At 39.1% G+C, this 17,876-nt stretch overlaps 1 protein-coding gene across 2 annotated transcripts in view; it reads left to right on the top strand.

The window, feature by feature from the left end:
- The window catches only part of clns1a (chloride channel, nucleotide-sensitive, 1A), a 28,696-nt gene extending 21,861 nt beyond the window's left edge, over window positions 1–6,835 (top strand). The window contains exons 6-7 of one of the 2 annotated variants that reach the window (XM_039744229.1): window positions 984–1,050; window positions 5,127–6,835. In XM_039744229.1, the coding sequence (XP_039600163.1) occupies window positions 984–1,050; window position 5,127 (68 nt within the window). In that variant the 3' untranslated portion in view covers window positions 5,128–6,835. The remainder of the gene's footprint in view (window positions 1–983; window positions 1,051–5,126) is intronic. The other variant, XM_039744230.1, reaches the window with a different exon arrangement.
- Window positions 6,836–17,876: the final 11,041 nt, after the last annotated feature.

Raw genomic sequence — 17,876 nt, 5'->3', positions numbered from 1 at the left:
GCTCTCCAGGAGAATTTATGCTTTTATCAAAGGTCAGGAAGTTGGAAAATTTGTACCAAGTGCAAACCAGTGGGGGTGAACATGCCTGCCCTTTCTTTCCTAAAACGGACCGCCCAGTAGCCGGCGACATGAAGTTGAGCGTAAACAAGTGCAGTGCGTAAACTGAATGCGTCAGGTCACACTAGACAAGTTCTTCAAACATTGACTGGAATTTGGTAATGCAACCTTTTTTATTGTGCTTCGCATGCTGAGTGTCGTGTAGATCATTTTGAAGAATTTGTAGATTTCATTTTCAATAAACAAAGTTGTAAGCAACTGTACACATACATGTACGTAGTTCTTGTTTGTACGTTCGCCATACGCGTGTGCAGCACAATAAAAGTCATAATGACATTTTAATATGTTACTTATAGCACGTCCCGTCTTGGTTGCACATGTATAGGGCATGTTCGTGTAATCGGACCAGCCGGTTATTAGGACCAAAATGATCGTGACCCGATGTGGTCCGATTAACAGGAATCGACTGTATATCATTTAAATATTTGTACTATAAATGAATGGTTCAGTAAGGTTCGATTTCCAGTGTGACTATTGTCTATGTGGAATTTGTGTGCAACAGAACATTAAACATCTTATGCAACTTGCTTAGCGAGGACTTCTTTTGCCGGAGAGGTATGAATGCACATTGCAAGTGCTGGATGGTCACTGCTTATGTGGTTATCTGCTTTATTCTTTACATACTGTAATGCTTGAACTACTGTTCCACTTAATACCAAACCTTTTGGAAATGGTAGAGCTACACCTACCAGTTCTAAAATATTTCTCTTCTGATTCTTGCTGGAGATTTTCCAGATTAGAGTATATATATATATATATATATATATATATATATATATATATATATATATATATATATATATATATATATATATATATATATTCTAAATAATTTTCTTTCTTGCTTTCCCCCCTATCCCCCCAAGATGGCATGGAGGTGGATACAGGTACAGCAGAGGCCGGACAGTTTGAAGATGCAGATGTTGATCACTGGTAAGGTATAGTCCTCGTGATCAATAAACCGCAATCATGGGGTCATTTATCCAAAATATTTCTATTTCTATATTTTCTTGTAAATATAAATCTATTCTTGCCATTGGGAGCCTGCAACACATTCCAAAAAAAGCTGGAATGGGTCAATTTAGGGCCAGTAATGAGTTAAAAAAATGATGATGTGATTAGAAACAGATGATTTTTAATCGGTGATTGTAATCATACTTTGGTATCCAGAAAAGGCCAAGTCCTTTGGTGATCATTGGCAAATCTTTGTTTCTATTTTCCCAACAAGTGCATAAGAAAATTATTCAGTAGTTTTAAAAACAATGTTTTTCAAAGAAAGATCAGAAGTTATTTGGGTATTTCACTTTCACTGGAGCATAATACAATTAAAAGATTCAAGGAACCTGGAGAAATTAGGATGCGTAAAGGGCAAGGGTACAAACCTTAGCTGATAAGCCTGTGTTCTCAGATCCCTTGGAGGCACTGCAACAAGAACAGTCATTCATTGATAATTGATATGGCCTCAGGAGTACTTTGGCAAACCTTTATCAAGTAACACAGTTCACAGTTACATCCACCAATTTTGGTACAACTGTACTGTGCCAAAAGGAAGCCATATGTTAAAGGCATCTGTTGAATTTTCTGGGCTATGAGGCATCTGGGGTAGACCATCACACAGTGGAACCATGTATTGTGCCTGGACTGATTGATGTTTCAGGTCTTTGTTAGAAGAAATGCATGTTGTGTCCTTTGGAACAAAGTAGAAAAGGGCCATCCAAACTGCTACCAGGTTATTACACCTAAAACACTAAATTATTTTCTCTTGGCTAAACATTTATTTAGTGGTGTGAGAAGGAAAGGCAATCGTACAAATTGGCAAAATCTTTTGCTGTCCAAATTTTTTGGGAAATATGTTGCAAGTATCAAAATCAAATAAGTGTTAATTTTTAAAAACAGTAAAAATCATTAGTTGTAACATCAAATAATGAGCTGTTAAATTATTTTCAGCTAAAATATCCTTTACTATTTACTAATCCCTGCTTTCTGTGTTTATTTGCATTTTGCTTACTGTCCCAACTTATGAGTTGGGGTTGTATATAAAATAAAAAATATCGGTACAAGCATATCTTAAATTATATATGTATGTATTTGAATCAAAAATGGCATCTGCCAGTGTCGGTGTATACCCTTTTGACAGGCCCTGCAGCCAGTATTCTCGCCAGTTCATAGTTACTGCCCCATCAGTACACACATTAACTGTATAATTTCCAGTCCAAGTCAGTGTCCTTCAATAATAGGACTATCATTTGTCTTCCCTGTAAGCTTCTTGCAAAACAAAGCATTCCAGTTTCTGTCCGACTCTTCTTTGTAAAATAAGGCTTGCTGTCCCTTCCTGCTAACAGCAAAGCCAATGAATGAATCAACAGATGACTGTCATACTTTGGTATGACACTTGGTCAGCAATATTACGGAATGAAAATATACAAGTGGAATGCCATTATAACGAAACTCATGGGACCATAAAAATGTTTTGTTATAACAAATTTTGTTACAGTTAATAATTTGGAAAATACAATTGGTTGTTCTCTACAGGATCAGGCTTATTATGGAACATGCTTGTTGAACAATGTTTAGAACATTTAACATCGGTCTAAATGCTCTTCCTCGCACTCTCCCGATCTCTGCTCTCCAGACCACGTCTTCCACAGTGGTGATTCTGAGCTACTGGTTGTTTTACTAGTCTGATGGGGTTTGAACTATAAAATATATATTCTGAATATGTGTGTTCATGTATGTATATGTAAAGAAGTGAAGGTCTGTAATATGGTTTGCATATTTGTAGCTAGAAGCCCACAATGGGAGAAAATGAGCTTTTGACGACCTACCAGGTGTCATCATCAAAGAAAAAATGATTAGACACACAAGAATCAAAGGCAATATATAGCAAATGAGGGGGGTGGATTAGTAAGATGGGGTTCGGAGGGCATTGACCATAAAGTCTTTTTTTTTATTATTTTTATTATTATTTGGATGTTCTTTTTAAGCCTGCATGTGCTGGTTTGTGTCCAAATGTCTGTTAATGGAGTTTTCGTTTGATAGCTATCTGGCACTTTTAATATTTGCCCCAAATCTTACTTGCACCGTATCCCAGTTAAACATGTGTCCAGCTTCGTTGGTATGTGCATATATCCGAGACCATGGTTTGGTCCTTCATTGTTATGTTCTTGTTACACGTGTTGCAGGTGTTTTAGATGTTTGTCCCTTGTATACAGCTGGCAGTGTGGGGTGCGTGAGTGTGTGTGTTTGTGTATGTATGTCTGGAAAGTAGCCAATGGGACTCCTCTTGCTGTCAAAAGAGAGTGAGAGCAGGAAATCGCATCTGATGTAGATAGAATTTACACAAAGAGTATTGGTGCAGTGTCAGTTTCAGAATTTGTTTTGAAAATGTTTTAGTAAGTACAGTACCATAAAAATCAATATTGTTGACAATACAGTAGGCAAGTTGGAAGTCTCAGGTAATAAGGTGTTTTTTTTTTTTTTTTTGACATTTCAATGGGGTCTGCAAGGTAATAGCTGGGGTGTTTTTGGCAGAGTCCATATATAGGATTCATTATTGTTTTTTTCCTTGCATAACTAGGATGAAACCAGAGTCAAATATATAAAATGAAACATAAATCAAACCTGGAAATCCAATCCCTAATTTTTCTATTTTTCCATGTTTGGACACTAGTCTGTCACAATGTCTTTCCTTTGATTGGTCAACTGTTCAGACTCTTCCCTTTGTACACAGTCACTTTTTGAAGTACAGCTATGTCAGTATTGTGCTGTGTAAGTGGTCACAAGATGCCAGTTCCCAATTTAAAAAAAAAAAAAACAAAAGCAAAATAACAGATCAATAAAGAATAAAACAAGTACAAATGAATAATATCTGAAAAAAATGGAATGTCAAATCAAATCCTACTGCATTCTTGTCACACAATGGCAACAAACATTAAAATGTAAATTAAATAATAAATTGAAGCAAAGAATTCAATTGGTGCCTTCCTCACAGTTGATTGTACACATGATATTTAATTCTATCCAGCCTACCCCTTCTCTCTTCTGAAGCAGCTGTTAATATAAAGCTTGTTGTTTTAAGTAATGATAAGTAATAAGTAAGTAATAATAATATAAGAATATGAGAATATATTCGACTAATTCTGCACAACGTCTGGTGAGCTGTGATCGATAGTGTATGTTCCAACTGTTTAGGCAAGCTTTCTGAAATTGTCATTTTTAGTTCTGGCATGTAGCCTTGTGCTGGTGAACATGTTTTAAACGCATTGAGAACTGCGGTAACACCACCACCAGGATTGTTTTGTGTACAACTTGTCCAGTGGGAATTCTCTTCCACTCATCAGGCTTATCACTGAGCAGCATCCTTTTTTAAATTTAGCTCAAAAGACCTAAAGGGGAAAGGGGGTTAATTATCTGGAGTCTTTCTTCCATATTCAAAGACATCTTGGGGCTACAAAGGTAAAACATGTGAGTGAATTGTTTTTCACTGTAAATTCCAAACTTGTAAGACACTATCAATCAACATTTATTTATATAGCACATATTCAAACAAAAAAATGTAGCTCAAAGTGCTAAAGCTCAAAATAGAAGACACAATAAAAGATAAACATAAGTCAACATTAATTAACATAGAATAAGAGTAAGGTCCGATGGCCAGGGTGGACAGAAAAAACAAAAAAAAACCTCCAAAAGCTGGAGAAAAAAAATAAAATCTGTAGGGGATCCAGACCACGAGACCGCCCAGTCCCCTCTGGACAATCTACCTAACATAAGTCAAACCGTCCTCTTTGTATTTAGGGTTTTCATGGAAGGACCTGATGATGATGGTCACGTAGACTTCTGGCTTTCAGTCCATCAATGTTGGTGCATCTATATGAAATCCTGAATTTTCTGAGAACTTCTTACAAGTCATTCTGTAAAGTTTGTTTCAAAATATGTACTTCAATTTTGATAATTCTGATTTCTGAGCCTTATTGATGATAGTTAACTTGCAATTTGTTAATCTGTTACAGATAATACTGGCACTTGTACGAGCCACTGTTCAAGCAGAAGATGAGATGTTATTTTAAAGCCTGGAATTGGTGAGGGTCAGATATGAAGAGCACTCTCTTTGCCCACTATGAACTTTTTACACTTTTTGTATTTAACTGTCAAAGCCTTAAGTTGATTATAATTATTTGTATTTTATGTTGATCCTTGGAAAAAACAAATAGTATTCCCTACTTACTGATGGAAAGACTTCTTAAATAAAAATAGTTTTTGTATTTAACAAGAAAAACGCCTGCCCAGCTGGATATTGTGAATATCAGTCCTTGCTACCTTCCTGGGGATGGGGGATGGAAGAAAAATACAGTGCTTTTATATTTTTTTTTTTGGTGTGATGTTTAACACAGTTGCTGTAATATGCTATATTTAATTTTTACAAAGTGATAATTGTGCAAAAGAATATTTGGATTATGGACATACAGCAACTGAAAACATGAGACATTGTATCATAGTTTAGCATTGAAATATCTTCCGAAAGTTTTTAATTTAAGCTCTGATGTAGGTTCAGCAATTAGATATTTAATTGCACTACACTGGAAAAAAATGTCAGATAGCATGTTTACAATGAAAATAGCTAAATAAACTGTAAATTTTGGTCTGAAATGGTTTTATTAGCTCAACCAGTTGAAAATGTAGTGGTAAATTTGGTAACCAAATGACAGAATTTTTATAATCATGAGAACATTGCCTAAAAAGGCTTACAGTCGCCATAAATATCCCCAGACAGTAAGGCTTCTTGTATTTGACTTTTGAATTGTAGCAACATTTCCCAAATGGAAAACTTCTGTAGTACCTGGAGACAATTAATAGGAGTGTGGAAAAATGTGCCAAATTCAGACTGATTGTAACCTAACATAGAACTGAACAATAGCATAAAGCAACATCACTAACCATTGCAATGCTTTTATGTTTCACAACTACAAGCTTTACAGGAAAAATGGCAAATTGGTGACGTTAACAAGCAGCCCTCATTCAGATTTTAATTCTGATTCATGTGAAGCGTACTCCAGAAATGTACACTTTAAAGTATTCTGCTTCATTTGTCTCCAGTATGAGATACCATGCCTGTTCTTCCTCATTGATATCACCCCCGTTTTGATATACTACTGGTAAGCCCATTTATGATACCAAACTTGCCTTTGAGACCAGTTTGTTTTTTTTTTTCTCTATGTGCCCACATAGCACCCCTAAACTGAGATCCAGGGGAACAATAAGTAATATTCTAGCCTGTTACAATAAGTTTGACATACCTGTTGTGTTGCTGTTATTTGTACAGGTTAGATAAAGCGAGTCTGACATGAAAAGAATACATTTTTTTCTCTAGCTGCAGTGTTTGACGCAGTCTCCTTACTTACTGAAAGAACACAGCAGAAAAGTATCAAAATGATATAAACACAAAAGGAGATTCCATCAGGTGTTGACTCAGGATGCAAGTAAGCACTTTTTTTCCTTCGTCCACCTAAGTCTTCCCAAAGTACATTTATTGTAAAAATTGAACAGTTTTGTAAAGAGACAGTTTTAAAGACAATAACATTTTCTGGTCCTTAAATGTAAAGATAGGCAAAGAACCTCTGATGGGGCATGATTTGAAAAGAGCATTATCTGCAAATAGCACTGCCCTTTTAAGACGTAGTTGTGTGCATTTCTGTTTCAATAAAGATTTTCCTAGCATGAATGTGTCCTGCCATGGACTTTTATCTTATTCAAAGTTGGATATACTCATTAGTGTCTAGATCTGCCAAAATAGGTATGATTTTTTGTGACTGTGTTTAACAGCATAGGCTCAGAACGTGAATGACTACATCTCAAGTTTCCAAGAAGTGCATATAGCAGTACAAAGAGAGCTAATTAAGTGCATTTATTTACCTTTTGCTGCATTTTCTTGACTATGAACACCACGAGTACAATTAAAAAGTAGTCAGTACTCAGATGTTTTTTGTTGTTTAATATAATCACAAATCTGAGTCAATGCTGTGTTTAATTAAAATGATTAAGTTACCATCAGAACAAAGGTTCCTACCACTGAGAAGTTACAGCAATGATGTTACAAACATCCGTCAGAGCACTCTATGTACGACAAGGCTCCTCAACCTTTTTGGACAAACTGATCACATGGGTTGGATTGAAGATCAAGTCGGTAAAGTCGACAGTAAGAAAGGGGGTGCAGCAGGAGTAGACCATCTTTGTCATTGGAAGTGAGCACATCTTACAACTGGCTGAGCTACTACTTCAAAGCATGGGTAGGATATACACTGCTGACCTGTCAACAGCTAGATAGAGAAGTTACTGAAGCAGCAGCTTGCAGAGGCACTGACAAAGACAGACCAAAGTCATTTTCCTGGGAAGTACAGGATGTGATGTTAACATCATAATCTGTATCCCAATCGGTTTTGTGGCCTTTGAAGCTCTGTAAAAATACCATTGTCAGCAGTCAAGCAGGATGGACAGCCTAGCCAACAGCTACTACCAGAAGTAGTTCAGTGTGCCCAGCTACTTTTCCATTGTAGGCCTTTTTGGCTGGAACATGCTCAAGCTTCCTTTGCAGTCCATCAGCTTTGGGTACAAGCAGGAGAAGGCACGGCTTGCACAGGAGTTGAGTGAGTCTGCCATCCTAATACATAAGGAGAGTGGAAGTTCCCATCCACACAGGTTGTAAGGGGAAGGTATGGTGCAGGATGAAGTACACCATGTTATCTCAAGGTTGCAACATTGAGAATTGATGGGGATAGTCCAGACTGGCTGCTGTGGCCTGTGTTGGTGCACACCTCAGCAGTTCTGTTCAAAAGCCACCAAAAGGCCAAGGTGGTTGACAAAGTCACCAGACTGGAGCCAGGGGCATTTTCAGATCAAGGCAATATGCTGTGGGATGCTACTGTGAATAGACATGTCAGGTGGGCAGTGTGACGATGTGGGTTCTGGCTCCACACTCCCTTTGTTTGGGAACCCTTGAACCCAACACCGTCGATAATGAAATCGAGTGAGCTAGTCAGTGAAGGCAATAATTCCAGCAAGGGGAAGGTAAAAAGTGCAAAACAGTGCTTTTATTAAAAACCAACAAAAACAGTATTCCATAAATAGTGCAGTTTTTCAATAAATAAATCCATAAAAGAACATGGGAGATAAAACCAATAAATAGAAAAAAAAACACATCCTTAAAACCAGAGGTTAAATCTTCTTATGGAAGCAGTCTTTAAAACAACAAACAAGCTCCGTGCTTATTTTCTGTTAGCGTCTCACCTGCTTATCCCGTTTGGGCCAAGCAGCAGGCAAGACGCTCTTTGCAGCTGCCCTCTTCTAGACACACACACGAGACTGGAGACCTCCCGATCCCTGGCTCCGTTATGGCACTCATCCCAGTCCCGGAGAACTTGGTTTCCACCAACGGCCAGGTCGCTCACGTTGGGGATTCCCACCACTAAGTCTCCCGACTTCCGCTGCCTTTCAATGGCCTCTCTGCGGCCAGTCGCCTTCCCTGGTCACTCCCGCTACCTGATCGCTCAGCGGGAGCGACATCAACACAAACACCTGGGTGTCGGCCTAACGCCCAGCTTCCACGCAGCTGTCCACGAGCGCGATCGCGCTCACCACACTCACGCACCGCCTGCTTCCTCTCCTGCTCCCGGTAACCTCCGTCCTCTCCTTTCCTTTTTACTCTCTCCATTTTTTTTCCCCCACACACCCGACTGGCGCTTCTTTTTAAAACGTGAGGGGCCATCACAGCTGTAGCATTAGCCACGGGAGCAATCACGAATGTGGGCAGTTCCTCACCTGTGCACACGGTGAGAAGCGCCACATCGATGACGCCCGGCTCGCTACAACAACGCACCCCTCATGAAGCCGCCTCGGGTGCGGTGATTATTTATTAAAATGAATGGCCTTTTCTCAACGAGCTGTGGACCCATAACACCACAGGCAGACGTCTGGAGGACACCACAAACAACGCCAAATATAAGGGTATTCTACCCTCCCATGCCCCCAGGATCCTACTCTGGTTTGGAAGGGACATAAGCTGTATGCAGTTCAGTAACATCAAGGTGAACTTCCAGCACATCTTATTGGAATGCAAGGTGGCACTGACCCAGTAACACTACATTTGGTACCATGACCAAGTCCTGGCAAAACTGGCTGACACATTGGAAGAATGCAGAGTAACAGTAAACAACATCCCAGAGACAGAACAGCCCACTTGCATAATGCAAGTGCCCGAAAAAAAGTAAACCAACATGTTCCAACCATGTAAAGGGTGGCAGAGGCCAGGTGGACCTCAGAAGGGGGTTGGTCTTCCAGTGAAATAGTAGTAACTACTCTCCAGCCATATACTGTAATGTGCTCTGCAGGAGTGAAAAGGATCCTTATTGTAGAACCTACTATCCCCTGAAAAGGAGTCATGACTGTAGCCAATGAGAGAAAATGCCTGAAATACATTGACATGGTAATGATGTACCCTATAGAAGCTGGGTGCTGGGGTTTTCTTCAGCGAAGCAGTAGTTCAGTCTCTCCATGATGTTGGCATAACCAGGGGAGACAGTGTTTGGGGAATGACACCAATGTAAGGACAGCTGCAGGGGGTGCTGTGGAGATGTCCCCAACTTGCCACTGTCCCCCTTGAAACATCTGCACTAGATGAGGTGCAACAGGCAGAAATGTCTAAGCTGGAAGTAACATCTTGCCTGTATGTGGAGAAATTTCTATCAGAGGATTCTTTGAGCTGGTCCTCTCTCAGCTCTACTAAGATGGTATGTTTGGTAAAGTCTGGCCATAAGACTACACAGTCATGTGTTTAACAAATATTTATTTTTATTAGTGGGTTCATTTTTTACTTGTTGTCACAATGTTTTTTACAAGATCTAGCATTCATTTTGGGGTTGTTCTCGAAACCTAGAACCCGAGTCCAAGTAACAGTTTTTTAAATGAGTGCTTACTTTTATTTGTGTTATTTATTTTGGGCCCTTTTTGTTTAGCAGTCACTGCTGTTTTGTTGGGTTAGCCTGTTGTTAGGGTTGTATCCTCCGAGGTCATGACCTCAGATTAGTGTTGTAAAGAGTGAAAAGGTCGTCTTTATAAGCACTTTCTTATCCGAGTTTGCGGATGCAAAACCCTTTTTGTTGAATATCCTTTTGCAAAGCCTTTCCTGGTTGTGACTCGTACGTGTAATTTTGATGTTGAGGTTTGATTCTCATTTTGGTGTTGGTGACAGTATGGTTGGTATCCTGGTTTATGATCTTTGTTTTATTTTCTGACTGGGCTCTTTCTCCGGGCTCTTGCTAGTTCACAACAGATACATAATTGTTAAAAGTATATGCCGATAGAATATCCTTATCCACTCCCTCGAGATTCCAGGAAGGTTGCTGGTTCGAATCCTGTAAATGCCAGAAGTGACTGTACTCTAATGGGCCTTAGGTAAGACCCTTCATTGCTCCGTTCTGGGTATGACGTTAATCTGCAGCCAGCTATGCAAGCAGGTCCTCCAACTTACACAGAAAACTTGTAATTTGTTGGCAGCACCGGCATTCCAGCCACCATTTAAAAAAAAAAAGCTACTGGTGCTGAGGTGCCATGGCTGCACTTGGGTCCCAATCCGGGTGGTTTGTCATGTGGTGGGTGCGGCAACGTGCTATCAGTGCATGTTTCCAACCTTCCCCTCTAGATGGGGAGAGTACTGTGATGCATACTAAATGGGATTAGGACTTAGCTTCTGTCCTCGATGTGCTAAATACCAAGTGATGTACACACTACTGTTGAATTAATGTACCTGCCAGTAGTTATGATTCTAGTGGGATCATTAGATGCTCTTACCTTGATTCTGCCAAATTTAATCTTTATTTTGTGCTAATTTTGAAAGGCATAGTTCAAAATGAATTAGGATTTATGTGGGTTACAAGTTTTCGGTGCTACTGTTCACTGCATCATCTCCCATCGCTGTGCTCTCGCGCTTGTCTCTCAAGTCAGAGAGGGGGAGACATCTAAGGTTACTTTTGATTTTATGATTTCCAGCATAACATATTCTTCATAGAGCTGATACTGCGAAGGGTTTTCATATTGCTTTTTAATAACTTTAGCAGTCCTCTTGATTGGTGCTCCTTTCTTTGGTATGCTGGGTTGGCATGAGGTCCATCTACCTTTATGGCCTTGAAGTGATCATGAACCCAAGAGGATTTCTCCTTGTTCATTTGTGTCAATTCTTTTTCTGATAGAATTCTAACCTGCTTTTTCATTAAGGTAAAGTAGAACACCACAGGACTGGGAAAGGCCTGGAATGTTTCTAGGGCAGGAAGGTGAATCTCTGTCCAGTCTGTGGAATGAGAGGGAAGGAGCATAGAAATTCACCACCAGGTAATTTGGGTCACCTTATAGTTTACATGGACGTAGTCGCCACACTGCACTTTTGACACTTTGGTGAGGCCAGATCTTGACTAAATTGGGTGGGTTTATGAAGTTGCTGTTTACAAGCCAAACAAGATGCCCATCTGTAGGGTAAGCCAAATCATGTAACCAGCCTTTTTTTTTTTATCTTATTTCGCTTTATACAATTTCTTGTGTTAGGAGTGTGTTTTCGAATACCTCTTGGGGTCAGAGAGCGGGGTCAGCCATTGTACAGCGCCCCTGAAGCAAGTGCAGAGTAGGATCTCTTTTGGCAGTAGAAGGGGTTTGAACTGGCAACCTTCCAGATACCGGCACAGATCCTTAGCATCAGAGCCACCAAAATAAAGCATAATGATCACTTTGACAATAGTGGCATTTGTTGTTCTTTAAAGTCTTTCTTGTATAAATCACTAAATTATTTTTAACTGTTTGCCTTAATTGGTTGTCTCAAAAGGCAAAATGTCAGGTTGTATTTACAAAACTAAACTGCCTGTTGGTATAAATTGGCACCTGGTCAATAAGTTATCTCTCCATTATAAAAGAAAATCTTGAGACGAGACAAGACTATTGCCAAGAGATTTTTTCAAGTCCCGCCCTCCTCTCAACCATTTTCAACCATGGTCCTCTCGCCTCTCATTCTTGTGAATGCTTTTGTTAGACACAGTTCCTGCACTCTCAGCTCTTATAAATTTTTACGTTTAATTCATTTTAAGTTCCTAATAAAAGAATACTTACTATTGCCAAATCTTATTGATGAATTTCATCCCAAAGGGTTATCAACATAAGAAATTAGTACACGGGCAATCTTGGCACTGAGAAACGATAAAGTCAAACGAATCAACGTGAAAATTGTCAACCGGTTGCACAGCAGATTGGTTAAATGCGTATCAGTAGACTATGCTGAAACAGTTGGTGGTGATCGTGCAGAAGATGAAAACATCAACTTACAATATCCTGTAGATTATCTACAACCGTTAACACTGTACGGTCTTCCACCGGCTGAATTACTGTTGAAAGAAGGATGTATCGTAATGATAATTGCGTAATTTATGTCTGAGTGATGGGCTATGCAATAAGACAAGATTAGTTGTATTCAAAATTGGTCGAACAATTCTGACATGTAAAATTTTAACAGGCAACAAGAAAGGTAATGTAGTACATCTTCCGCGGATAACTTTAGACACCAAAGGAGATCTTGATATGCCAGTCGTTTTAAAACATTAACAGTTAAACCCGTTAGAATAGCTTTTGCTATGTCAATTAACAAATCACAGGGACAAACATTCGAAAAAGTCGGTTTATTTATTAGAGAGAGAAATGATATTCACTCACGGGCAGTTATCCGTTGTGTTGTCACGATGAAAGTCCAACCACAAAATCAAAATTCAATGCGATATTGACGAAAAGTTAATTTAAAAAATAGTTTTTACTGAAATGTAACATGCAAATAGTTTTAAACTTACACTTTTACTGTAAATTTCAAAACCAAACAGAACGAAAACATATAACGCAACGAATACCTCTAGTGCAACATGAAAGAGAATTTTCTATCAATTTATTACGTTTTACTATTTTTTACTATGGTTAATTACTCACTGTAATGTAAAATAGTTAGTTCTATTATGCATAAGTAACAATTCCCATGAGAATAACAATCTGTTTAAATTGTACATCCGCTTCCCCATACGTGAGTGGCAGATCCACGAAGTGGCGCCCACACGGGGGTTGGCGAGCAGGGGGCAGAGCCCCCAGTTTTTAAAAATTAGTTTTGAAATTCTCATCAGTAAAAGAGATTTGTTATGTTTGTTGCTAGAATAGAACCCTGATGATTTTACTTAAATAATAATCATTTGGCACTAAAAATCCATGATCCTAAATATTCTGGTAGGATGAAATGATATTTGATATTTGTGGTGTCCGAGACGTGTTTTTTACTTTCATGAAGAAGCCCCCTTAGACACCTCTTGGTTCCCACGTGTTTCTTTTGGCACTTCATGGGAGTTTATTAAGGGCTTTTTGAAACGATCTACGATTTCCTGTCAGACTCGAGCTCGCTTAGCTTTCCAGCAACATTCTGCACATTCAAAGCACTGTGTGTTTAAATTACAAATGTTTTTAAAATGCCAGAAGTCAAATGTTCTCTCAAAACTGGAAATGTCCTCCAAAAAATTTGACTTGCCTTCTACTTTAATTTTCCCTGCAGTCATAGTGTGTTTGCATAATGACAGTGCAACCAGTTTGATAGGCGCTTTATTTGATAAATGAATATCCACAAGCAGGCATTACCTCATAATAACACAACTTGCAGAAAATGGTGCACTCAAAACTATCTGCTGTCTTCATTTCTTCATCCACAAAATTTTGCATAGTGAACAAAAATGCATTTTGCAGCAAATACATCAAGATTTGCTGGGTGTGTATGTGCGCTTTGTTACATTTGAACTTGTTTTAACAGCAGTAACTCGTCTTATAAACCGCTGAGAAACAGAAACCAGTGACCTCTAACTTCTACTCATCAGGTTACAAATTGCCACTTAAAAAAATGACTTAATTATTTTGAAGTAAAACCCATAAGGTGATATAATAGGAAACCCAGAAAAACCAGACAATGCTAAACAAGCCTTTGCCTCTAGGCCACATTTCCCTCTTTGCGCTGCACATACAGTGTGTTCGGTTTTGCCCCCATTTAGTTGAAGGCTGCTTATCTGCCACACTGTGTGCTGCGAACACCTGATGGGTAGCAACTTAAAAGTTGGGTATTAGCAGTGAAGGGAGAGAAATGGATTTAATTCCTGAACAGACTTTAACATCATATTTAGAACATCTCGAAATGTGTTCTGCAAATTTACTATTGGATTTCCAGGCACTTGAAAAAATGAGAGATATGTATGGTGAATGGACCAGTCAGTTTGGGCAAACTCTGATCTTTTCCTGTTTTTGATAGAAATTGAAACCTTGATACCATGAGATTGATTTAGAAATACGGCCAAAACACTTCTAATGTTTCTAATGGCTATTTCTGCTGCAGTGACTGATTTTTAGTTGATTATATTCGAGTGCAAAGCCCCATTTTCAGCAGTCATTCCTTCAGGGTCTCCCAATGGTAGACTCCCTCAGCTTATCCTTAACTAGTCATGTTTACTTGCTAATTGGTTATTAGAGAGACCGGGCAAGGCACCACGCCACCTCAGGGTGAACACACTCGAGCTCAGAGGCCAAGTTAGTATCCTCAATCCACCTAAACTGTTTGACTATGAACTGTGGGATGAAACCGGAGCACCCAAAGGAAACCCATGCATACTCCATGCTGGCAGGACTTGGGACACGAACCCTGGCCTCCTTACTGCTAAGGCAGCAGCATTGCCACCGCACCACCTCACTGGTAGCATAGCTTACTGTAATGAAACTTTCAATGGTTCTTATCCCAGAGAATTTGTGCTTTAGAAAGAAACCCATAAGGCTTCATTTTTTTTACCAATGCTTTAAATACAAATTTGAAGCGTGTCCAGTTGTGGCTCATTTTCATACTTTTAACTGCTGAAGTGCATTATGGTGAGCTTAATCGTCTACCTGAGCCGACAGTAAAAAAAAAAAAGTGCTTGTTTCTTTTAAACCTGAAATTATCGTTAAAAGAACATTTTTCAGAATTAATTATTCCAGTCCTCCATCACGAAGATTTCAGTGAAGTGTTTATTTCTAACTGTATCTTCAAGAACACAAACAGAGAAGCAAAGCATCTCTGCTACTATGCACAATGAGCTTCTACAAAGTGGAACATTTTGCTCATCTTGTGCACAGTTGATAATCACATTTGAATGTAAAATTGTTTAAATGCAAAGTTCATTTTTTTTCTTTTACATTATTTTACTTATATAGTTAAACCGTTTACATTTTTTGCAAGCTTTTCATTTTATTAGGTACCTAACTAGTACTGGCTAGGATCCCCTTTTTTGCTTCCAAGACCCTCTTTTAAGACATGGATTCAACAAAGAGCTGAGTACATTCTGTAGGAATTGTGGCACCCACTGACTCGGTGGCATCACGTCACGCCTCACTCATGCTCACCTCCACCTCATTATCAAGGTGCTCTACTGAATAGAGATGTTCAGATTGAAGAGCCATTGTAGTAACTGAAGTCACGCTTGTGTTTGTGGAACCAGCGTGAGATGATGTGATGTGATGCTTTGTGACATGGGACATTATTCAGCATCCAATGGCAAAAAAGAACAAACTGTGGCCATTAAGGAATGCACATGGCCTGCAAAAATACTTGGGTACCACCATGGCATCCAAATGATGCACAATTGGTAATAAGAGTGTGTGTAAAGAATACATTGCCAACACCACCAGCTTGTACTGTTAATATAAGGCCGGATGGTTTCCAGCATTCAAGCTTTTATTTAGGCCAAATTCCCATCCTGCCACTTTGCACATGGCAAAAAATGTATTACACATGCTTTTCCATTTTCAGTCATTTCATTTTGGTTGTCACATGCTCAGCATGGCTTCATCTTTCTGTTCTTCGCTGACAGAGCTGGAATGCTACATGGTCTTTTGCTGCTATAGTTCACTACTTTAGCATCCAACATGTTCTGTTGTGAAGTTATTTTAGTACTTGTGGCCTTTACAATTGTTTGATCATGTCTACCTGTTCTAATGTTTGGTCAAACCTCTTCACCATTGTTCACCAGCATGATTGGCTACTTGGAGGAGCAGACCCATGCTGAAATGTCACCTGCTTAGATTAAGGCATTAGTTGGGTGTGTTGATTTAACTAGCAACCTCTTGGGTAAGATTTTTAAACCTCTTTAGTCACACTTGTCACCTGCATCTTCCAACACAGTAAGGGCCATGACTCTTCTGTTTCAAATTGCATATTAAAAAACTTTCATTTCTATCAGTCATGTCACTCATTCAGTTGTCTCTAATGCTCGCATAGTCCGTTAGGTGTACAAGATGTCCATTGACGCTACAAGTCGGGTTTTGTGTTCTGTTGTAGAGCTGAACTTGTTGAGGTGGCCTGGCCTCGACCGGACTGGAGTTGTTTGAGAGTTGTTAAAGTTGGCAGTTGTTTGAGATCTTCTCCACTTGTAGTTGATCTTTTGGACAGTGGAATGGTTCTTTTGAGATCTTTTTAAATTCTTTCCCACACTCAATGGCATCTATGACCTACTTTGTGATGGAGTAAGAGAGCGTTTTCAGTCTAGGCAGAGTGATAAGACGCTCTGCGACAATAGACTGAGGTTTGAATAAGGTCGGCTTGCCAAGATCCTCTCTAATGACGTTCTAATCACTTGCCCCTGATTTCTAATTTTAGGTGTTTGAGGTTATGATCAATGTAGTGGTGTATTTACTTTTTCCATGTGTGAAATTTGCATGTTTATTTAAATTATGCAATGGACTACAAAATATAAATGTGGGATGATGTTTGTTACATCACCTTTATCTATAGACTAGCAAAATACCTGCGCTTCACAGCGGCGAAGTACTGCCTTAAAATTTTTATTAAGAAGAAAATTAAACCTTTTTAAACTGAGGGAAAATATACCAATAATTAATAATAAACCAATAATTATTTGTTAAGGATCTCTTTGTATACCACATTGTCAGTTCGGCCCTCCGGTTGGCCATATGAACAGTAATCTTGTTTCAATCTCACAGCTTGGATTGCTGCTGTCGTAATCGGTGTGAGCTTCATGGTTTGTTTCAATGACGTTAGTATTTGCAGGACTTGTGTTGAGGTGACATTCGGCATCTGTCAAGCGTTGTAAGCATACAACCAGTTTCATCGATAACTTCACATCCAGCTTTTGAGAGTTTAAACATTCATAAACATCAAAGTGTCCACTACTGAAATTGTCACCTGTGAATCTAAGATGTTTAAGAGGCATTGGCGGTTGTCGAAAGGTGTAAAATATTTGGCCATTTCGGTACACTTGAAAGCGACAACCGAACAATTCAGCAGCAGCCATCAACTCACATGCAGAATCATAGGTGTAGGGCTTAAGCATTTCACTCTTCTAGTGCTCCTGTGTAGTATAATTATCTCCTGTACTGTCATCAGTCCACAGTCCACCTGTCCCAGTCATTCAATACATAAGACAGAATGTTCCTCCGGATATCAAGAGTGAGCCTGATATGGCCGTGCAATATGTAACAAAGAGAATGGAAAAGGTAGGTGCCATCTCCGGACATGGAAACCACTCAGTAAGTGACAGTTCTTTGATCGATGGTGAGCACCTCGATATACATTTTAATGGGGGTACGGTTGGAACGATAAAAAAAAAAAAGGGTACCTGAACAATGTAAAGTAAGTCTAAAATACCTAAACAATAACTATAATCGTAATTAAC

Source organism: Polypterus senegalus, chromosome 2, assembly GCF_016835505.1.
Source record: "Polypterus senegalus isolate Bchr_013 chromosome 2, ASM1683550v1, whole genome shotgun sequence".
Classification (NCBI taxonomy): Eukaryota; Metazoa; Chordata; class Cladistia; order Polypteriformes; family Polypteridae; genus Polypterus; species Polypterus senegalus.
This window is presented reverse-complemented; position numbering and strand designations above follow the sequence as displayed.